This window comes from Hordeum vulgare, chromosome 7H, assembly GCF_904849725.1.
Source record: "Hordeum vulgare subsp. vulgare chromosome 7H, MorexV3_pseudomolecules_assembly, whole genome shotgun sequence".
Taxonomy (NCBI): domain Eukaryota; kingdom Viridiplantae; phylum Streptophyta; class Magnoliopsida; order Poales; family Poaceae; genus Hordeum; species Hordeum vulgare.
Window position 1 is genome coordinate 5,477,479 of NC_058524.1, and position 23,714 is coordinate 5,501,192.

At 46.0% G+C, this 23,714-nt stretch overlaps 3 protein-coding genes across 3 annotated transcripts; 2 read left to right on the plus strand and 1 right to left on the minus strand.

Annotated features, from left to right (window-relative positions):
- Window positions 1-5,042: 5,042 nt before the first annotated feature.
- On the plus strand, window positions 5,043-6,823 carry LOC123411832 (haloacid dehalogenase-like hydrolase domain-containing protein Sgpp). Its single transcript, XM_045104785.1, has 3 exons — window positions 5,043-5,469; window positions 5,569-6,103; window positions 6,598-6,823. Exons 1-3 carry the CDS (start codon window positions 5,462-5,464, stop codon window positions 6,775-6,777), a joined length of 723 nt encoding a protein of 240 aa, XP_044960720.1. The 5' UTR covers window positions 5,043-5,461; the 3' UTR covers window positions 6,778-6,823.
- Window positions 6,824-14,699: 7,876 nt separating this feature from the next.
- LOC123407949 (putative F-box protein At1g70380) lies at window positions 14,700-15,935 on the plus strand. Its single transcript, XM_045101194.1, has one exon. The coding sequence runs from the start codon at window positions 14,700-14,702 to the stop codon at window positions 15,933-15,935; it is 1,236 nt and encodes a 411-aa protein (XP_044957129.1).
- A 4,793-nt stretch (window positions 15,936-20,728) lies between these two features.
- LOC123407408 (noroxomaritidine synthase 2-like) lies at window positions 20,729-23,172 on the minus strand. The gene is made up of 2 exons (XM_045100533.1): window positions 23,078-23,172; window positions 20,729-22,161 (listed from the first exon to the last, which is right to left on the minus strand). Exons 1-2 carry the CDS (start codon window positions 23,170-23,172, stop codon window positions 20,898-20,900), a joined length of 1,359 nt encoding a protein of 452 aa, XP_044956468.1. The 3' UTR covers window positions 20,729-20,897.
- Between the last annotated feature and the right edge of the window lie 542 nt (window positions 23,173-23,714).

Genomic DNA, 23,714 nt, shown 5'->3' on the forward strand with positions numbered 1-23,714 from the left:
AAAAATTTCCTAACTCTCCCCCACTCCCCCACCCCCCTCTCTCCTCGATCTCAAGCCGTCACAGCCTCCCTCGCTGTCGTCGTCATCGTCGTTGTCGCCGCCTCCTTCGCTGTCGTCGTCGTCATCGCCGTCGCCACCGCCCCCTCCCCTCCCGCTCTGGTAAGCCCCCTTTCCCACCCGCTCCGGTAAGCCCCCTCCCCATCCCGCTCAGGTAAGCCTCCCACCCCCCTCCAGGCGCCGCCACGCCCCTCCCCTCCCGCTCTGGGCACCCCAAGGTTGCCGCCATTTTGATTTTAGGGCCATCGGTTCAAGATGTCATCTTGAGATGCATGTTAATAAGAAAATCAAGATATGTTTGTTGAAGATCTTTTGATGGGCTAACTAGAAAGAAGGAAAAAAATCCTATGGTTCTCACTTGAATAGTATGTAAAGAATGTGAAATAAATCATTCCTATTTGTAAATTTCATGTAAGTAGACACATTAGGTTTGAATTAGACAAGCAATGGTTTCAAACAACTTATTTAAACTTTGGAAAGGTAAAAGGGTACATACATATTTCACCAACCTACAAATATCATCCTTTTGTTGATGTTAATGCATAAAATAGTAGTGAGTTTCTCACTTTTGCTTGCTAAGTTGTGCTAAGTTTTGCCAGAATGTCCAAGTGGCCTTTTTTTGCCGGAATGTTGATTCATTTCTGTTTCGGCAAATTTCAGGCGCTCTATATGTCCACTATTTAGCAAAGGTCATGCCAATTTTTTCGTGAATTTCGTCATGACTAGTGCTAGAAACTAGGACATATGGAGTGCTTGGGAACTGTCGGAAAGGGTAATGAATCAACATTCCGACCAAATATAGGTCCCTTTTCATATATAGATGTTCAATTCATTCGATATAGAGCCACGGTTGTTGTTTACACATTTACCACATTAAAACAGGAAATGTGTGACGATGAATATTGGGAGTGTGAATATTGCGGCGACTGTCGGGTATGTGCGACACGCCTCACCTGCGAGATGATAGGTTCTTCAGCACGAAGCTTGATGAGAATGGAGATATGTTCCTCCCTTCCATGCAAGAAGATATGTGTTGGAGAGGCTCGGTTTCGAACACCACGAGAGAATGGAGACGAGGAGCGCTAACCTAAGGACTATACATGGTCACACATTTGTTATCAAAGTATTTAATTTAGTTCTTCAGACAGAATTTGGGTGCCCAAATTGGGAAGATCATTGCTAGGCATATGGATTTCAGGAGGGTATGGAAATAACCTTCTATCTTCGTCCTGAAGATAATATGTCAGGCAACATCGACATTTGGATGGTTGTCGATATGCTTCCTGTTTTACTTCCATGTGAGTTCCTCAACCATATTTATCAAGTAATTTGTATTCTATATTTAGAAATAGTTGGTGTTCATCCATATACTAAATTTGTTAAATTATAATTTATAGCTTATTTCATTTCTTCAAGTGAATTACGGAAATTAATTGACACGACACACTACACGTGTGGATCACATCTAACTTGGGAGGAGAAAGATGTTCTTCTCTACTTTCTTGTTGGTGTTCTGGTTTCTAGGGATAACTTTCCGTATAATTTGGGAATTGCTCAAAATTATACATTTTACATGCCACTAGTGCATAGGTTGAGGCCGGATGACATTCACCAAAATATCTTGGTAAGAGTTTCCTAATTAAGTACGCTCTACTATTCCATAAATGATGTTGATTAAATTGCTAACTAGGTTATTATTATGTTCTTCAACAACAACTGCCACATGATGTAGTGCATGTGTTGATGCACCTAGAATGTCATATGAAAATTAAAAGCCCACTGAAGGCTGAGCTCGATGCTCCATACTCGAGTAACCGCAAATCAAAATAAAAAAGGCTCTAAACTGAAGCATTGAGAGAAATAAAGAAGGATCGCAAGCCACAAGTTGGAGACCGTTGGATCTCTGTGATTCATCATGGAGATATAGGTGTTATTCTGTTTTATGACATTATACCTAGGAGCGAGGACTAGGTCTTATGAGAGACAAGTTATTCTGGTTTATATTAACTTGACATGATCGATTAGGATGCATGCATATGATGACTATTATGATGTTTTTCTGTTTTACTTTATGTGTATCATATGATTACTTGGTATATGATTAAGATGATGACGAGTTGTTAGATGAGTACGTAAGATTATGATGAGTTATATCACATGATACTCCCTCCATTCCAAAATTCTTGTCTTAGCTTTGTCTAGAACTGGATGTATCTAAATACTAAATTTGACTAGATACATTCGTATCTAAACAAATATAAGGCAAGAATTTTGAGACGGAGGGAGTACTTTATGTGTATGATGTGATGCAAATTATGCATGTTTATTATGATATGATGAAACCACTGTATAGAGCATGCACAAATATGTAAGGGGACATAAATACGATGCGAATTAAATATTAAAAGCAGACATATTAGCAGTAGCGCTGGAATATGCACTTTCAATCCAACGCTACTGCTAAGAGTTAGCTGTAGCGCGTTAACAGTAGGGCTGGCCCCAGCGCTACTAGGAAGGGTAAAACCAGCGCTACTACTCGGATTTTTCCTAGGAGTGGTTTTCTGGTCAGACAGTGGGTCGGCAATAGTCCTCTTTTCCCAACAAACATCACTAGGGAATTTTGGTGCATGGTGTAGTGTGTTTTTGGGAACGTGGTCTTTCTCGAGGGTGAAAATCTATGATATTTGATCGGACAACGACAATGCTTGTGCATTGTTTCCTTTCTGAAGACGTTGTTTTTGGAGAACCTTTTTTGTAGTTCGGGTGCTGTTTTTGATGTTGGTTAGAGTGCTGCTACTACGGATGATTGATCACGAGGGTCTTTATTTTATTTTTTATGTTTTTATTCTATTTCTTGGCTCTATGTATTCTGAATGGTTTTAGATATCTTGTTGATGTAGAGGCTGCGTGTATTTGGTATCTGCTTGATACTAATATATATTCCCCTTTAAAAAAACTAAGCTAATCCAAGGAGAACCTACATAGCACGGACTAACTAACTCCCAAAGGGACACCAAACGAAGGACGCCACTAGTAAATCAGGCGAAGGCATAGGTCCAGGGACAAAGACTTGAAAAGCAGAGATCTCACAGCAGGAGAGTTACAGCTGAAACGGTGTACCAATTGGCACGTCCACTGCCTGACGACCCCTTAGGCCAACTCCATCCCACGACCTCAAACGAACGTCTGGTTTGATCGGATTTTGTCCGTTTGAAACGATAATGGGTTCGTCCATGTCCGCTTCTGTCCGTTGGGTCGTGTGTGCGCCCACCGCGCGGCCGCACCCCAAATCATGTCCGTGTTGGATTTGATTAAAAAAATTAGAAAAACTCAACTAAAAAGTAAATAAATATAGTTAAAAAACTTAAAACATAATCTCTCCTAAATAATAAAGGAAATTCGGTTTCTGGTCGTCGAAAATTACCCCTAAAGTTTGCATAAATTACCCACCATGCCTCCGGTAAGTAATAGAAAACGTTTCACAAAGCAAAAAATCTTCGACTGGGCCGGCCCATGTAATGACGGTGGAGGCATAGAACAGGTCAATATCCATTGATGCGGCAGAAGTGGAGCACAAACTTGTCCCTGTGGGTGGTGTGACTGAGATGGCACAACACATTGTCGATGTTCCTGTTGCATGATGTCAAAAGCCGTCTTCACCTTCTTGGCGGCATGCTCGTCCTTGAAGCACAATTGCGACAGCACGTATCCGAGGATATCATGCACGCCATTAACAAGTACTAGAGCTAACTCTCTTATATTAGTTTACATAGGAAGTACTATAAAATGAGTGGTTCCAGTCGCCAAACTAACTTACTTATCCATGCGCAGGTGATTGAGTTAACCTCCCCCCCCCCTTCCCTTTCTGAAATCTGAAATCAATGAAGAGTAAAAGTGTGCACCGCCACCGCTGGATGCACCCACTCACATCACGAAGATGGTGAAGCTGCACAGTTTTCTTCTTCTTCTTCTTCAACCAACACAAATTGTCATAGAAAAATGTTCAATTTGCTATGGTAAAAAGATCCGATGTCACATTTATAGTGAAGTCCTAAATAAAAACTAAATGATAATTATTGTGTAAGCATTATTTGGGACAAACATGTTAGTGTTTTTGATTGATAGATGTATGAGTTGCACACACTAAAAATTGATATCAATATCAATGCAATTATGTACTCAATATGGTTAGATAAAATATAAGTTACAAACATTTAATGATATACTTATTAAACCAATTTAAAATTTAGTGACAGTGGATACAAAAAATTAAAAATGTTTGGTGTAAATAGATAACAAATAAACTTAGATAGGTGGTACCACTACACCACGGTGCGGTATTTCATACTGACATGTGTGGGGAAAGATGTCTATTACCAACCGATAATTTGTTGGGAAAACTGTCATCGATTGTTGTTTCAGAAGCTTTTGTAAGGTGACGAACTATCGGTCGGGAATGCATGCACATTTGCCATCTAGTGATCGGTCGGGAATTCTCTTGTACCCATCGAGCCGTGGGTCGGTAAGATGTTATGGTAGTACATTGCACATTTGTATATTTTGAGCTTTTACTGTGATATGTTTTTCTTTTCTTTGGTTCTTGATTTGTACTGTACTAGAGAAGATTGCTACTCCCTCCGTAAACTAATATAAGAGCGTGCTCTTATATTAGTTTACAGAGGGAGTATTAGGCTGGTCACAATGGAGAGGAACTTAGCAGTAACATCACACACTCCAATACAACTTTGCTTATGTGGCACGTATTTAGTGAAGAGAGATGTGCTTGTGGTAACTAGCTAAGTTACCGGAACATCACACACTCCAAGAAACAATGAGTCTATAACCTAATAAATGCATTGTTGCATGACACTACATACATGTTACTCCCCATTGTGGAGGTAGGAACATAGTCTAGGAAAGCGTGTAGGTTCCTACCTTATGTTACTCTCCATTGTGACCAGCCTTAGAGAAACAGACAAATAAATAACTTTCGTCTCATTGACCCGAGGTTGTTGTGTTGTTCAAGGGGCCAATGGAAATCCCAAAACTGTTGGGCTTATTGCCGACCACAACCCTCTTAACTTTGAGAGTTGTGAGATCTCTGCCTGAAGTTGGATGAAACTAATCTGTCTTAATCTGAAAAAACATATTGCAATGGTGTACACACTTTGTTGCAATGTGAACTACTGTACTCCTTCTCTGAAAGGTCAAAAGCTAAGACCGGTGAGATGATGATGATGATGGATTTGTCACGAACCACACTCAGAAACCAACCTCACGAGCAGAGGCAGCTCAGCTCAGACACTCACCAACCAGCTTTCTCCCATTGCCAATATCAACACAGCCATCAGAAATCCACCCAGTTTGCAGATCAGCAGGGCATCCTCAAGAACACAGCACCACAATGGAAAGGTACACTCTTTCTTCAAAGATGTGATTTTTCTTTTCTTTCTGGTTCTCATCAATCTCTGACTTCTTCCTCTGTTTCTCTCACTCTGAAATCCGAATCAGGAGCGGTGGGAATGGGATCTGCCGGGCGGCGTCGATGGAGGCGCTGTTGTTCGACATCGACGGCACCATGTGCGTCTCCGACCCGTTCCACCACCGCGCCTTCTCGGAACTGCTGCAGGGCCTGGGCTACAACGGCGGCGCCCCCATCACGCCTGAGTTCGGCATGGCGCACATGGCCGGCCGCAGCAACCAGCATATCGGCCGCTTCATCTTCCCGGACTGGCCGCAGCAGCGGCTCCACGCCTTCTTCTCCGAGAAGGAGGCGCTCTTCGCGCTGTACGCCGGCGAGGGGCTCCAGGAGGTGCTCGGGCTGAGGGAGCTCTGCCGGTGGGCGCGGGATCGCGGGCTGAAGCGGGCGGCAGTCACCAACGCGCCCCGCGCCAACGCCGAGCTCATGATCGGGATCCTCGGGCTGGCCGACTTCTTCCAGCTCGTCGTCGCCGGAGAGGACTGCCGCGAGGGCCGCTCCAAGCCCTGCCCCGACCCCTACCTCCGCGCGCTCGCCCTGCTCGGCGCGTCGGCTGAGCGGTCCGTCGTGTTGGAGGACTCTCTTATAATAAATCCGAGGCTATCAATAGATCTACCGAGGATAAAGCAATCAGACCGTCACGACACCGAGATTTGTTAACGAGGTTCACCGATATGGCTATATTCTAGGGGCATGACTACGCGCTCCTCTCCGTGACACCGTCACAATACTGCACACTGGCCGCCTTGGGCTTCGGCACACGCCGCCGGCTCCACCTACACGCGTGTGCTATTATGTTGACATATGTTACATCGTGTGTCTACCCCCGCTGTATATGAAAGGCCTATGATACAAGTGTCTTATTAGGACACGATTCCATATCTTGTCTAAACACAATACTACTCAGAGTTCAACTGTAACATACCTTGTATTCCCTCTGTAAACTAATATAAGAACGTTTAGATTACTAAAGTAGTGTTCTAAGTGCTCTTATATTAATTTACGGAGAAAGTACAATAATATTCGACACAACTTTAACAGACTCCGTCGTCGACGTGCAGGCCGGCGTGGCCGCGGGGATGCCGGTGGTGGCTATCGCGAGTGAGAGCCGGGAGGCCAAGGTCGTCGCTGCCGGCGCGTCCATGATCGCCAGGGACTACCGCGACGCCGTAGCTCCCAAGATTGATTCAGAGCTTATCGCGGTGGAGCCTCATGTTTCGTTCCCGTCGAGAATTGAATAGCTTGAATCCCGTCAATAATCCACTTATGAGCCAAAGTTCATCAGCACCCGCGTTGAAAGAAAAAATCAAAATAAATACAAAAACATTTCAAAACATTAAGTTGTCTTTTACATAGTAGATAATTTGATGCGTAGAGTCTGTTCCAATTTTTAAACCATCTCAACATCTAGGCAGTTTTCAGTAAAAAAAAAGTTTACTGTTCATTCATCGTTCTCCCTGAATTTTCAGTATAGAATATAGATACTTCGCCCAACCGCCGCTTAGCTGTTTAATTCTTCTCTTTTCTTTTTTCCGGGCAGATCAAATACCTTTTAAAATATTAACATCTTTCAAAACCTCACTCCAAATCTAAAACTTCATAAATGAAAATTCCTCAAAAATGTAACCTTAATTAATTTCTTCTTTATATGTGGTATTTGGAAAATGACTATTATATATAATTTTCAGAAAACCTTGAATGTCTTTGTGTGGCCTTGATATGCACCAAAGAGGCTACGTTTAAGATTTGAAGTTGTTTGGACTGCATTTGTACATACAAACATTTTTTTCAAACAAGAGTTATTCTATTTCCTATAAACACATCAAAAAATACATAGCATACCTGCATCCCATTTCCATTTCTATTTCTCATGGGAGTCGATCTCCCGCCGCCTCACATGCCTTACTCTTCCTCGTCGGAGCAGGTAACCCGGACGGTCCAGTTGACGTGAGGTCGATGACGGATCCTTCCTGGGAGGAGTCGACGTCTGCCACGACGCGATTGCGTCGCCCGCACTAGTGTACCCTACGCGGCACCGGAGAGTGTGACTCCACCTCTCCAACATCCACCGCCGCGAGGCCCTTCGTCGTATCCCGTGCCCGCTGCCTCGCCCGCTACATTGTCCGAGGACGGCCATGCTTCGTGCTCGACACGTCAATGGAGGGGTTGCGGTTCCGCCATGGCGTTCGGATGCCGGGCGGACCGCACCGTATCCGATGAGGCAGCAACGTCAGATCCAAGAACCGGTTGTGGAGTGAAATGGAGGGGACTGGAGTGAAGTGACTAGGTTTTGGTCCGGCGAACGGATGGGGTCGAATATATGTGGGGTAGATGAAGGCCAGCGCGGGCCACTGCGGGCCAGGTGGGCGTGCGCGGACTCTCTCATATCTGTTCCATATTTGATATGGATATGAAGGGTGCCGGTCAGCCCAAACGTTTGAGACCGGTTTAAGGGCTTCGTCTAGATCGCTTTTTCGTGAACGGTGAGTAACCGGACAGCTTGCCCGACGTCTAGATCGCGCTCTCATATCTGTTCCATATTTTTCTCCCTGTCTTGTTCCATTTCTTCTTTGCTAGAGGAGAACAAAACCGCAGCCGAGGCAGCCTGTGAGCGCGCGTTGGAGCCTCGGTCAGCCCGCTCGGCGCGCCATGCTCTCCCGTGCCATCCGTCGTCGTCAGGTCGTCGGGAGCCCTGCCTGTGAGTGCCGCCGATGGTCCAGGGTCGCCGCTGACCTGGATCCGCCCCCTGTTCATGGCCTTCGCGCCCGCCGTCGTCGTTGGAGCAGCCCTACCCGCCGATCTCTGAACCCGCTGTGAGCAGGCTCTTCCAAAAAACTGAACTTCGATCTTGTTCTAGATCCGTTCTAGCATTTAGGTGTTATGTAGGTTGGCCACCTTGTTTAGCAAGCAAGTCGGCCGTAGCCTAGCTAGTCAGCGCCCTGTTGTGCCATCGTGAGATCCTCGGTTCGACTCCCACACACCCAATATTTTGCCCCATCTTCATTTTTTTTCTTGCACTGCGTAGGGTTGTTCATCAATAGAATTTGCTTCTTGTTTGATCACAAGTCCTACCGTAGTGCATTGGCAAATGCCTTGCAACTCCACCATGGGATCCAGGGATGAAATCCCCATCGATGCATATTACATTTTTAGGAATTATGCCTCTCTAGCGCAACAACTTTTGCCATATTTCTTTTTGTGTTGTTTTGTCAATTTTAACACAACTGGTCAATTAGTCTGGTGGTAGGGCTACTAGTGTCCACCCAAGGGGTCCTGGGTTCAAGTCCCATGTAGCTCTCTCTTGCCATGCTTTATTTTTCTCTTTTTTTTTTTGCACTCACACACACTTAGATTCCTCGGCCGCTGCACTATGTTGCAATTCAATCTATGATCCTTTTTTTCCCTCCTGTGATTTCATCTTTAGCCTAGACATGCATGTTTGTATGAGTTGTGATGTTGTCCGTTTTGTAGATGCCACGCTAGTTGCACGTTGTCCCTCTTTCGTCGTGGCCTCGAGACATGGGAACCCGATAACCGGGATCACCCCATCGCCATTTGGCATGACCCGCACGCTCTCTCTCTATTCGTTGGCACCGATATCTCCTCGAGTCTTCGGGACCGGAACGTTGCCGTGGCATCGTTTCCGTTTGCCGCCATGGTTCCCTTTTGTTCGTCATGGCAACACATGCTTCTTTCTCTTCTTGCCCGTGTTGTTATGAACTCGCATGCATGACGCATTCATGGCATATACATCTTGTGTTGTATGTTCTTGTGCCGTAGCTCCGTTCTATGTTCCGCGAGTTAAACTGTCTAGGATGCCATGTAGGATCACCGCTTCACCCTTTGCCATGTTAACAACAATTTAATATTGACGTGTAAATTAAGGGGAGTGAATTAAATAATTAAACGTGGAGTTTCGTCGATATGCAACCCGTTGCATATCGAGCTTCATTTAATGTGTAGTGTTTGCGTGAGGTGTTTTGCCATGCCATCCCTTGCATGTTGACCTGATCATGCATCATAGTAGGTTGTGCATCATGTTGTGCATCGTGTGGTGAATATCTGTGTTGATGTTTGTTTACGGTTTGCTCCGTCTCGATAGAGTTCCGCAAGCGTGTCGGAATGTGAGGACCCGTTCGACTACGTTGGTTCACCGACTTCTCGGAGTTGTTCTTTTTCCAAGCAGGATCTCAGGCAAGATGACCATTTCTCCAGATACCATTACTATCATTGCCATGCTAGTTATTTCGATGCTATCGATCATGTCTCATTGCCTATCACATGTTAAATATCAGCCTCTCAACAATGCCATGATAACCTTCAACTGTACAACCTAGCAAACCACTGTTTGGCTATGTTACTGCTTGCTTAACCATGTTGTTAGCGTTGCTAGTTGCAATGTAGATGCTTCCATGTGATAACATGGGTTCCTTGTCTTATCACCATATATTATTGCTATTTAATTTAATGGACCTATATACTTGGTAAAAGGTGGAAGGCTCAGCCTTTCTAGCCAGGTGTTTTGTTCCACCTTTGCCCCCTTAGTTTACGGCTACCGGTGTTATGTTCCATAAATGAGCGCTCCTAACACGATCGGGGTTGTTATGGGGACCCCCTTGATAATTCGTTTTAGATTAAAGCTGGTCTGGCAAGGCCCAACTTTGGTACTACATTTTCCTAACAACTAATGAATTGCATAGGGAGTAATTAACCCGAGGATAATTTAATCAACCCCCGGGCCAGTGCTCCTCATGAGTGTTGATCCAAATTGGCAGACTACGGGGCCACTGTGGGGCAACCCGAGGTTTGGTATCTCCTAGTGTGACCCATCCGTCGTGTCCTGAGAACGAGGTACGCGACTCCTATCGGGATCGTCGACACGTCGGGCGACCTTGCTGGATTAGTTTTACCTTTGACGGAATATCTTGTGCATCGGAATTCCGGTGATGCTTTGGGTAATCTCATAGTTGAGGTTTTCCACTACGGAATCCGACGAGATCGCGAGCTTCGTGATTGAGGATTTCTATGCGGCTTGTGGTAATTTGTGATGGACTAGTTGGAGCACATCTTTTCGGAAAGCCGTGCCCGCGGTTATGTGGCAACGTGAAAACTTTGTTTAACACTGGTTCTAGATAACTTGAAGTTAACTTAATTAAAATATGCCAACTGTGTGCGTAACCGTGACCGTCTCTTTCGTGAGTTCCTTCTCCGATCGAGGACACGGTGGGTTATGTCTGACGTACGTAGGTGTTCAGGATCATTCATTTGATCATCAGTAGTTCACGTCCGCTATGCGTAGATTTTCACCCTCTTATTTCTTGTACTCGTAAGTTAGCCACCATATATATGCTTAGCCGCTGCTGCAACCTCACCACTTAACCTTGCCTCACCCATTAAGCTTTGCTAGTCTTGATACCTTTGGAAATGAGATTGTTGAGTCCCCTGTGGCTCACAGATTACTACAACACCAGTTGCAGGTACAGGTAAAGGTTACTTGACGCGAGCGCGTTGATTGTTCATTTGGAGTCGCTTCTTCTTCATCATCGATCTAGGATGGGTTCCAGGCCGGCAGTCTGGGATAGCAAGGATGGACGTCGTTCTTATTTTTCTCGTTTGTTTTCGTCCGTACTCGGACCCTGCTCTTACTCTTGATGATTATGTCATGTACTGATGTGACTATGATGTATCTTGTGGCGAGTGTAAGCCAATTCTATTTATATCTCTTCTTTTCAGTACATGTACTTGTAACGATATCAATTCTTGCGACACGACGAGATGCGCTTCTATCCCTGACGAGGCCTTCGTGCCAAATTGAGGATAGGGTCGCATCTTGGGCGTGACAGTGTGACTCCACCTCTCCAACATCCACCGCCACGAGGGCCTTCGTCGTATCCCGTGCCCGCTGCCTCGCCCGCTACATCGTCCGAGGACGGCCATGCTTCGTGCTCGGCACGTCAATGGAGGGGTTGCGGTTCCGCCATGGCGTTCGGATGCTGGGCGGACCGCACCGTATCCTATGAGGCAGCAACGTCAGATCCAAGAACCGGTTGTGGAGTGAAATGGAGGGGACTGGAGTGAAGTGACTAGGTTTTGGTCCGGCGAACGGATGAGGTCTAATATATGTGGGGTAGATGAAGGCCAACGCGGGCCACTGCGGGCCAAGTGAGCGTGCGCGGGCTCTCTCATATCTGTCCCATATTTGATATGGATATGAGGGGTGCCGGTCAGCCCGAACATTTGAGACCGGTTTAAGGGCTTCGTCTAGATCGCTTTTTCGTGACATGTGAGTAACTGGACGGCTTGCCCGACGTTTGAGGAGGGTTTAATGGATGCGGGTGTAGATGTTCTAAAAGCTTGGTCGCTACAGTTGTTGCCCACGCAAAGAGGATCTTCACCACTGGCGCATGCTTCTTCCTTACTCTCCCGCCACCAACGCTTGCTTCCTCTCTTTCCTCTTGAGCAACCGGTCCTGTCCTTCCTATTCCGATCAGCTCCGTCCTCCTTCAGCCAAATGGAGCACACCTCTATGCTCGTGGTACGTCGCTCTACAAGACTACAACTCAAATCAATATTTGTTATGTCCATTACAACTCAAGCCAACATTAAATCAAATGAAGACCCACGTCAACTTTCCAATAGTAATAACCCAGCAAGCTGAGTTTTTCTTTGGTCTCACATATCGTGGCATCGTGGTTCGTGTTTTCGTTGAGCTCACGAGCGTTGTAGTGGTGTGGTGTGTCCTTTTTATTATTCGGCTCCTTGTATGCAAGCCAACGTTGTTCGGAGTTGATACGCATGGTCTTTTAACGAATGTGCATTCCAAATCCCACACTACGCCTACCATCAAACATCACTTGGGTCCATTCAATTCAAATCCTTTCGGACTTGTTCCAACAATTCGACATAGCTAGGACAACAACCAAACACCATGTCAAGCTCATCCGGGTCCGGATCAATATTGCCTTTTAAAAATGTATCCTTGTCCACGTGATGAACATAAACACATGTTTTTTTCATCCCTAAACAAAACAACATACAATATTTTGTATAAGCAATCATCCAAATACTACAAAATCTGCATAATCAAAAGAAACCTAATCCTAAAATCCAAACAACCCTAATCCTAATCCCATCATACCCCTAACCCCAACACAACCCTAATCCTAACATCCAAACAACTCTAATCCTAACCCCATCATACCCCTAACCCCAACACAACCCTAATCCTAACATCCAAACAACCCTAATCCTAACCCCATCATACCCCTAACCCCAACACAACCCTAATCCTAACATCCAAACAACCCTAATCCTAACCCCATCATACCCCTTATCCTAACATACAAACAAGTGCAACAAAATTGTACACACCCCAAATTTCATGAAGAACTAGGGTTTTCTTACATTTGCAAAATAGTGAGCAAATGAGATTTTTTTTTGAATGAGAGGGAGGGGATCGGGAGAGATTACCTTAAGGGAGGGATTGGGGTCAAAATGCCTGGACCAAACCTTCAGATCTACTTGATTTGGAGAGGGATTTGAGGAAGGGGGAGAGGGGAACTCGAGGGAGACCTCTCTCTATTCTGGTGGATGGAGATGAATGAGGAGGGGGGTGGGGGAGGGCCGGACTGCGTCTTATTTATTGCCTTTCATATCCGTATTTTTTATATCTAAACCTTTAAAACCATACAAGTACATGCAATGCTACATAAACTAGATTAAACAAGCGGTTCATCGGATCACCTTGCATCACCTTGCATCGCTGGACAAAAGAGAACATAATTCATTTGCAAATTCACGGAACAAACTACATAAAACATAATAAAAATATAAACATAAGGGAAGGACAGCGGAAATCACCATTTCCTCGCCGGCCCCTTCCCCTTTCGGTCGTTGACGCGGTTGTGCTCCTCCTTCATATAGGCATCTGCGTGTGGAGGTGTGTCGTCGTCGGAGCTGGAGGTGGAGACGTCCGTCATGTTTGAGTTATCGGAGCTTCATCTCATGCCCGACAGACTGCGGAGCAGGCAGTCTTGCTCCGTGGCATGGCGGTCCGCGTTAGCCTTCGTCGCCGCTTCCTTGTTTGCCTCACGCCTCGACAACGCGATGGCGAGTGGGAGCGCCTCGATATTCTTGCAACGGAGGCGGCACGCATCCGCCTTCGCCGTTGTGAGAGAGCGCCGGAGGACCGATGCGAGGAGCGTTTCCTCAGGGTCGACCGTGCGCGGCCATTGCCTCCACCCTTTCCCTCGCCCGCTGCCGCTCGCGACGGGCTACATGCACCTTCGACTCGGGCGTCCTCGTGCGTCCTGGCCCCGACGCGGGCACAAGGACCCGGCGGTGGCCGGGCACCATTTCCAGAGCAGAGAGTGGTGGAGGTGGGCGACGTACGTGAACTAGCGGAGCAGAGCGGCCGGAGCTGCATGCCGGGCGGGAAGGGCCGGCGATGGCGCCGACGCTCCGTTAACGGGCAACGAGCGCTCAGGAAGAAGACCCGCCGCTGCCGGGGACACGTTGATCCGGCAGTGACCTCCTCAACACGATGCGGAGGGCCACCTCCTGCACATCGATGTTGGGTCCGTCCTACTCTGCACCAGAGTGGCTTCCGTCGTCGGCCATCGAATCGGATGAGGGGGTCAGAGTGGATTGGATGGAGAGACTGAAGTGATCGATGTCTAGGGTTTCCGGACAGGGTATTTGTGGGGTGGGTGGTGGGTCGCGCCGACGTGACGACCGTGTCCGTAGGCGCTAGAGCGGCCTCAGATCTTGTCAGGTGGGATGGTGATCGACCCAGGACGACGCCGTGGTAGCATTGCAAGGGAAAAAACAATTCCCGGAGAATAACGGTTTAGATGTTTTTCCTGTTCCTAATCACACGGCAACCGAAACATCCTAAACAACCGAGTCAATTTCCATGTTATCCAAATTTCCGAATCCGAGTTTGCTACAACTTCCATGTCCGACTCGGTCGAGGCACCATCGAATCGTTTCGGTTTGTCTGTCTGCTCGTGTATATACGTGCGTATATATGGCTGATGACGGACGCTCGAAGTCCCAATGTGTCCATATACCGCTACGGTGCCACAAATCATATCAGCTGCAGCCAACAAGCTCGAAGATGGGTGACGATGGACGCTTGAAGTTGGTCCGTCGACCGGCGACCATGCCGTGCCTGTCTCACGAGCTGATCCTGTGGAAGATCCTGGTCCGGCTGCCCACCAAATCCCTGCTGCGTCTAAGGTGCGTCTGCAAGGCCTGGCGCGACATCATCTCCGGCGCCGACCCCTCCTTCTCACAGGCGCACCTCCACCACCTTCACCAGCAAGACAAGAAGCCCTACAGCCTGCTCATCGCACCACGGATGAAATGCAAAAGCGACGTTGAAGAAGATCCCCGCAACACAACAACAAGACCCTGCACCGAAATGATGGTTACCTCCCCGGGGCTCTACCTGTGGGAGGAGAGCCGGCGGGACGTCGCCACCCTCCTATTCGACATCTCCTCGTTCCCCGGCGAGGGGGCGGCGACGAGGCGGCATGGGCTCGCGCACTGCGACGGGCTTGTGCTGCTACCCGCCGAGGACGCCGTGCGCGTGCTCAACCCGGCCACACGCCAAATCCGCGTGCTGCCGTCGAGCCCGAACAGCGCTCCGCCGGGCCGGTGCCCCGAAGGTGAAGGCCACCAGGCGTTCGGGTTCGGGCGCGACCATCGCTCAAACGCCTACAAGGTCGCTCGCTTCTTCCACCGTGAAACGCGCGGCATGGGTGGTGGTCTCGGGATGGAGGTGTTCACCGTCGGAAAGGACCAGCGCTGGCGCGAGACAGCCGCGCAACCGCCCTACCCTTTCGTAGCAGGGCTGATGGCCACCTTCTTCAAGGGCTCCTTGATCTGGACGATCGACCATTGCTCGCCTATGTATGATTACTCCCATCTCGATGATGTTGGGCACATGCCTTGCTTTGTCCGTTTCAACCTCGAAGACGAGTCGTTCAGCGTCATGAAGGGTCCTCCATGGTACCAAGGGGCCGACTACCTCGACACCAACTTTGCCGAGCTGAACGGGGAGCTGGCCATGCCTCATCCAGGGCCTAACAGCGAACTGGTCGAGATATGGATGTGCGATGATGTGGAAGGCAACAACCCGACACGGTGGAATCAGCGGCTTGTGCTCGACTACCCATTTTCCATGCGTCTCATTGCCACGTTCAATGACGAGATAGTGTATCAAGATACATTGGATTATCTCTGGCGTCGAACTCGTAAAGGAGACAAGGCTATGGCTCGCATGAATGTCTTGAGATATTACAACCCTGATATGGGAACACTTGTTGAATACTCATGGAGGACCGTCAAAAGGTTCGATGTAATCTTTTATGTTCCGAACCTAGTTAGAATCTAGATAACTTAATTAATAGCTGACTTGTTGCTAGCTGTGTAATCAGCAATGACCGTCAGTGGTACATGTAACAGAGTTGTTTGCCACGACGTAAATATTATGGACTTCGATGTGATTTCATAAATGCGCGCTGGGATGATGATGAGCTTGAGATAACTAGGTTACTCTAACGGTTTCTGTAAAGTATTCCATGTGTTTACATTTTTTATTTATTTCAGGAGGTAACAAGTTCGAGTCAACTTCCATGTTTGCTAACCAAGTTCGAGTTAGTTTTTATGCACGTTTAAATTGGTCTAAGTACGTGTCCGACTGGGTATGGACTCTATCATGCCTATATAAGCACAAGATTGTTCACAATAACAAGGTTTGCTCGGTTTCGGTGAAGGAAAGGTAATGACGGTGGCATGCCTCCGGGCTTGACGGAGTCAGGATGAACGCATGAAGGGGGCGAGTTTGCTCATGGAGGAGGCAAAGCTCTCATGTTTTATGGAATTTTGGCTGAAGTAACTACTAGCATTAAAGAATAATTAATTCATTAAGGGGGGTCTAGCACCCCCTCGCCCCCCCCTTAGATCCGTGCCTCCTCCGGGTCACTCTAGTGCTTGTAATCGTCGTAGATGGTCCACTGACATGGTTGTAATTTTCATTATGTTGGTTATTATTCTTTGTACTGCCATAATTAGAATTCAATAGATTTGGTCTTTCCCAAGGAAAAAAGTTTATCAAGCTTGTCAGGCCCCACGTGCCAGCCGCCACTCGGGTGCCAGCCTAGCCGCGCCGCATGCACATCAGATATGCCGTTGGCGCCGCACCAAGGAGGACCATGCGTTCGGTTCAGATGACGCCCCGGCATCTGCTTCATCGTAGTCGTATCACGGTGACGACGAACGTCCGCTGGTAAGACGTGAAGCCTTCTTCCCTGCCACACCCTGCGTCAAGACGAGCATCCCAAGGTGGCTCCCGACGACTCCCGGAGTCGGACTACATCGACCTGGTGAACAAGTATAGTGGTGCACACGCCGGCAGGATGAGGCCAGTGTCCAACTGTCCAAGCCTCTACCATCATCTACATCAACGTCAATGAAGAGAAGAATGAAGTCACTGCATCCATCTTCGTCATGGCAATGCCTACGTAATTAATCTTTCCGATATTTCTTCTCTCTTTTCATCTCATTTCAGCGAGGAGACACGGAGTACCGACTAGTTGAAGGAGGACGTGACAAAACTAACGGCAACATTAATCCTTGTCAACCCAACTCAGGTGTCCTTTACTGATTCCAGTTTCTATATCCCTAACAAACAACGGCTGCCAACTTGATTTCTCCAGAATCGAATCTATAATTATTTACACACATACAAACAGCGAAAGCAAAAGCACTAGGAAGTAGAGTCAAACCAACGTCCTCCCCAAGGAAAGAGTCCAGGTCTTCCTCCTCCTTCCTTCGGCAGTGACTCCGGTCCACCCCATCTCCAATGGCCTTTGGCTCGGGAGCGCCGCTGCGCTGATTAGCTGTTTAGAGCGCACATGATCCTCTCTATCAGCATACTTAATTATTTTTATTTTTTTCAATTTTTTTATCTTTTAAACCGAGCGTCAGAATTCAAATCCTTTTTCACGGCTGACTTTCTTACGACGAGTTTTTCAAAAGTAGATTTTAAAATCCGTTGATTTTCATAAAGTATCTTATGCCTTTCACGGCTGCATAAGTTCTATTTTTTATTGATTCTTTTTAGTTGATTCTTATTAGAGTCTTTGTAAAATACTTTATGAAAATTTCTATTAAAGTTTGTAAAAAAATATACTTTATGAAATTCTTTTTACTATTAAAGTTTTTAACAAATAAATGCTTTGATAATTTTAGTTAATACTATTTTGATTCTTCTTAGTTGATTCTTTTTGCTATTGAAGAATATCATATTTAACTGATTCTTTTTAGTTCATTCTTTTTGCTATTAGAGTTTTATAAAAACTTTTTAGTTCATTCTTTTTGCTATTAGAGTTTTATAAAAGCTTTTAAATTCATTCCTTTTGCTATTAGTTCATTCTTTGAGCTAAGACAAATTACCCTGAAATTAAAAAGCAATACAAATGAACTTTGATAAGTTTAGTTAATATTATTTTTGGTTCTTTTAGTTCATTCTTTTTAACAAATCAATACTTTGATAATTTTAGTTAATATTATTTTGATTCATTTTAGTATATTCTTTTTTGTATTAGTTTAATATTTCAGCTAAATGATCCTAAAATTAAAAAGCACTACATAGTAAGTTGGCATGGTATCATCATTTTATCCACGTAGCATTTGTTAAAAAGTTGAGAGGGTTACGGTAAGAATTGTATGCACTTCGTGTACAAAATCGACAGTCTCTTTCGAAGTATGATGGTTTCGCACGAAAACTCATGTGTTATAGAGAGATACCATTTTTTTCATCTTATTTCAACTCCAGACTTTTTGTGCCTTCAACATGCACCATTTAAAGCCACATCATCAATTTCCAACCATTTTTTACTTTATTTGGTATTTTTCTTGCATTTACTCATTTTTTAAGCTAAATGACCCTGATATTGAAAAGCACTACAAATGAACTCTGAAAAGGTTAAAAGTTGCATGGTTTCATCATTTCACCCACATAGCGTGTGTTCAAAAGTTGAGAGGGTTGCGGTAAAAACTGGATGCACTTCGTGTATAAAATGGACAGTCTATTTCGAAGTATTAGAGTTTTAGACGAAAACTCATTTGTTATAAAGGAATTTTATTTTTTTAACTTATTTCAACTCCAGACTTTTGGTGCCTTCAACATGCACCATTTAAAGCCACATCATCAATTTTCAACCCTTTTTTTACTTCATTTGGTATTTTTCTTGCATTTACTCATTTTTTGAGCTAAATGACCCTGATATTGAAAAACACTACAAATGAACTCTGAAAAGGTTAAAATTTGGCATGTTTTCATCATTTCACCCATGAAGAATGTGTTGAGAGGGTTACGGCAAAAACTGGATGCACTTCGTGTACAAAATGGACAATCTCTTTTGAAGTATCAGAGTTTTGAACAAAAACTCATTTGTTACAAAGGGATTTCATTTTTTCGGCATGCACCATTCAAAGTTTATTCTTTTTAGTACATTGTTTTTAGTTAATATTTTAGTTGTGGAGAGAAAGTCTTCACTTTTTCTTCGCGCGTGTCCCTTGCTTATATATTGTGTCGTAACCATGGACAATTTTCATCACATATATCATAATGCTTCAGAAAGCTTGATCACATCATATTAAATATTCTTACACACAAATCATACTTAACATGGACATAATAAAAATAATAGTTCAGATATCCTTTACAGAAAGTACTGCATAACATGAAGAGACCCCCAAGCACTACTCGTCGTCCGGATCAAAATACTCGTCGTCCAGATCAGAATACCCCCAAGTAGTAGATACTAATGGTACGAGGTGACGCTGCCCATAATCGAAGATTCTAATCTTGCGGTACAGCTCGTATAAAACGTACCCATCTTTTGATGCATACTCAATGTTGATAGGGTCAAGTGGGGTCTTACCTTAAAGTTTGTGCCCTGACTTGGGGAATTCTGTCTTCATATCAGCGTACTCCTTGTCGACCAAGGCAGATGCCATACGAGCCATTGAAGTCTTGTCATGCTCAAGCCTGAACCTGTCCTAAAGACCAATGTGGCATTCAGCTGGTATCTCAATACCCCAAGTGGGCCTTATCTTGATCTTGTCATTTGTTATATCAATGCTAGCAAAATTTATGCCGCTGCAAAGGAAGCCCATGAGTTTTGGACAGTGCTTATCACTACTGCAACAACAAAATGGAACAAATGTGTTAAATATATACTACTGCAACAAGTATAATAGAATCATAACAAGTATAATTCGACACAACTATAATAAGAATCATATATAGCAAGTTTCCTATTTCCTATATGCATTACCTATCCTATGAATCAAAAGAAGCCCCTAATCTATGACATGTTCTCACGATGGCCAATATGCAACTACAAGGAAAATTCCTATGCAATTTTCCTAATCCTCCTATTCCTATGCAGTTTTCTATTCCTTTGTAATTTTCCTATGAATCAAAGAAAAGCCCCATTCCTATGAATCAAAGAAAAAAAACCCAATTTTCCTATGAATTTTTCCTATCAATCAAGGAAAGTATGACATGTTCTCGACATTCCCAATCCTCCTATTCGAATGCAATTTTCCTATCCTATGAATCAAAGAAAATCCCCAATTAAAACTATGACAAGTTTCGTATTACCTTGCCCACTGAAAGACCATGACACAATGTTTGAAACAAAGTTGGACGACGGCAACATCGCGACAATCAGCCGTGTACTCGAGATCGAGGCTCATGTACTTGTGTTTCTCCTCTAGAAGTCATGCCTCGAACATGGAAAGAAAAACCGGACCTTGGCGCTGTCGTTCGTGTAGACGACATCGAGATTGGTCGTGTCATGTGCGAGCACCTTCCCGTAGCGAGTGATTGGATTCATGGTAGAGGATGGAGATGGAGGAGAGGGAGACGAACAGAGGAAATATAGATGAACAAGGCGAGAGGGAGGCGTTGGTCTCGTTTGATCTCGCGGTTACTGTAGCGTTTGATCCGCCTCCCACCGCTACATCGCCCCCTCCAACCAGATCCGCAGCTCCTGGCCCCTAGCACATGTATTCTACTAGAATTGCTCATAACAAAGCACATGTATTCTACTAGTAATTGTAATATCTATAGCACGTGGAATGCGTGGGTTGTTGTCAGACTTTTGGATATAGTTTGGGAAGCTGAGATAAGAGCAGAATGAAATAGTTTTGGAGATATAGAGCTTGCTATGTGTCGTATTTCCATAATAATTGCCGCTCTCTGCCTGATCTCCTCTTAACTTTGGCCATGAGCCCGTTCTTCATCTGCAGAACAACCGACAGCTTGGGCCTCACGGCGCTGTTATCCAGCACCTCCACATCGAAGTTCCAGGCCACCGTGGCGATGATTGATGTCACCAGCGCCACGGAGATGTTCTTGCCGAGGCACGCACTCCAATCTCCCCATGCTGTAGGTGGAGATCAGGATGGTGTCGCCGGCGCGCACCTTGTGGCCGCTAGGCAGCACGTCGTCGGCGACTACCTCCTTGCGCTCGAGAGGCGCGATCGGGTACAGCCTCAGCGACTCGAACATGGCCGCTCGCTGGTACACTAGATCTTTGGTCTCGTTTGGCTCAAACACCACGACGCCCCCAACGGATTTGCGTGCGGCGGCGATCGGCGCCAGCTCCTCGCGGATGGCAAGCATGGCGTGTGGGTGCGTGGCGAGGTTGTAGACGAGCCATGACAGCGCCGACCCCATGGGGTCACGCATTGCGACCATGAAGTTGATGAACGTCCTGATCAGGAAGTCAGTGGGCTCCCTGCCTCGGTTAAGAAACTCCGGGTCCGGGCTGGGGACATGGATGTAATGGGACAGGATATCGTCCTCGGTGCTCCTGCCGGTGGTGGTGGTGACCTCCATCTTTCTCTGGATGCTCTCCGCCACGAACCCATACAACACGGCTTCTGCCTCGGCTAGCTTTCTCTCCTGCCCGATGTTGAGCCATCTCATCGTTTTCCAGAAGGAGACAGGCAAAATGTCCCGGCACACGGCCACCTCCATCACAGTATCCATGGCCGCGGCGACGTGCATGGGTGGCATCGATGCGGTCAGGCGGCACGGATCCCTGCCGAACACTGCTATCACAGTGATGTCGAACACAAGCCTGCCTAGCAAGTCCTCCATGTCGAAGCTGGCCTGCGCGTCCGCCAAGTGGTTTAGCAACGGCACGAGCCCCCCTGCCAACTTGGAGCGGCAGCAACCGTATATGGAAGCCTGCAACCGCGGTCTGGTCATGACATGATGGATGGTGTCGCGCTGCCGGCGCCAGGATTCGCCGTCGGCGGTGACTATTGTGCCGCCCAGTATGCCAAGGACCTTAGCGAGCTTCTCGCCCTTGACGTAGTTTGCGAAGTTCGACGTGAAAATGTGGCGAACGTTGGACGGGCAGCAGGTGACGAAGTAGCGCACGCTAGTCGCCGAAGGGCAGCGCAGCTCCAAGTTGTGCCCGGAGGCGGACAAGCCGGCTGCCGCGTACTCATGGATGTTGTTCCAGTTGGCGATAAGGCTAGGGAGCATGCCCACGATTGGCCAATCAGTTGGCAACAATGGGTTGCTTGGCCTCCTAGATTTGATAACCAAGACGAGGACAAGTGGAAGTGCTAGTAGTAGTAGTTGAGGCAAGAAAGAGAGTACCATCTTTAGCTGATGCTAATGTTATGCTTGCCAAGACATGCTAACCAGGCTCTATTTATGGAGGTGAAAAGTGGAAGGCAGCTAAAATAAGACAAAAAAATTCTCAGAAAAAAGCTAAAATAAGACAAAACTTGCCCAATCAAGAGAGTTGAAAAAAAAGCTTGCATCGAGCTATCAGCTTTTATTTGTTGGGATGTATAACAAGACAAGAGCTGGGACCTCGGTTTTCTAAACACGGTATCTGTACTAAGAGATAATTTTATGGTGCATCATATTCGTACTACGTACAATCTTACTAAATCTCAGTCCACTAAGTCTCAGTCCATGTTATATTCATGAGATCTTATGTAACACCTCATTGTCTAAAAAATTTGGATGTTAATAGATAATTCATATAAATCTCGTATTTTCTATGCATTATTTGTTTTTCTGAAATTTTTGTCCATTATTTTACTATAGCAGTTCATAAAAAAAATACAAATCGCACTATGCAGTTCAGCTACACAGTGGCCCAACCGTCGTCGTGACAATTTGCAGGTATAGGGGAGGAGCTGCACCCTAGAACCGTCAAACAACCGAAGCCTCTGTGAGGTTTTTTTCCAAGTGCGTGGATCCGATTGACGAGAGTAGGTACCCGTGAAGCAAACGGGTCTATGGACTCATTGTCGCCCATGACCAAAGTGCCATAGTTCCTTAAGAGACTTTGAAGATTGGCTTGCTTGATGCGGGTGTGTCCCTCAAACATGAGCTCCAAGGTATCCCACACCTCCTTCGTCGTTTCTTTGGCTATTAGTTGTTGGAGGACATCTATCGGCATCACCGAGTAAATCACCGATGCCGCCTACCGATCCTTCCAGTGCTCGGCTCCCTCCTTCTTGAAAGCGTCACCTCCTGGATCGACCGCGTCCCACAACACGTTGGCCCGGAGACCACACTCCATCAGTGCCTTTCAGACCCCAAAGTTCTCGCGATCAAATCGTGGGTACGACGAGCTCATCGAAGCAGCAAATACTTTAGTCGCACCGAAGTATGTCGCCAGTTGCTTGGCCTTGTCGTCCTCTGACATGATTTTTCGTTACTAGAAGATCAACCTTACTTTGATATCAATTGTTGATCCAGACTGCGCCGCCGAGTACTTTCCAACAATATACGGGTACGAGCCTGCTAAGCTAGCAAGGAGCCACCTTGATGGATTCTTTGGATGTCTGGCTAGCTTAGCATAGTCGCCTGTTTGATCGATCGATACTGCAAATTACGAGAACACAGAAGACGCTGAGTTATGGCCACATGACCGTATCAGTTCTGATGTTTATATTGCTTTGATCTGGTGTTAGTTGTGTTTACAAGGGGCTATACAAACATATACTATATATAGTAGCAGGATGGATTAGCTAACCTACTCGGTTACTACTGCTTATCCTACTTGATGATCAGTAAGGAACCTACACGGACACATATACATGTCATGTTTAGTTCCAACAC

Coding starts and splice junctions, on each gene's coding strand:
- LOC123411832 (XM_045104785.1), top strand. Junction 6,104..6,597: donor CGTCGGCTGAGCGGTCCGTC/GTGTTGGAGGAC, acceptor GTCGACGTGCAG/GCCGGCGTGGCCGCGGGGAT.
- LOC123407949 (XM_045101194.1), top strand. CDS start 14,700: ATGCCGTGCCTGTCTCACGAGCTGATCCTGTGGAAGATCCTGGTCCGG.
- LOC123407408 (XM_045100533.1), bottom strand. CDS start 23,172: ATGGAGTGTGGTCTCCGGGCCAACGTGTTGTGGGACGCGGTCGATCCA. Junction 22,162..23,077: donor GCCGAGCACTGGAAGGATCG/GTAGGCGGCATC, acceptor TATCAAATCTAG/GAGGCCAAGCAACCCATTGT.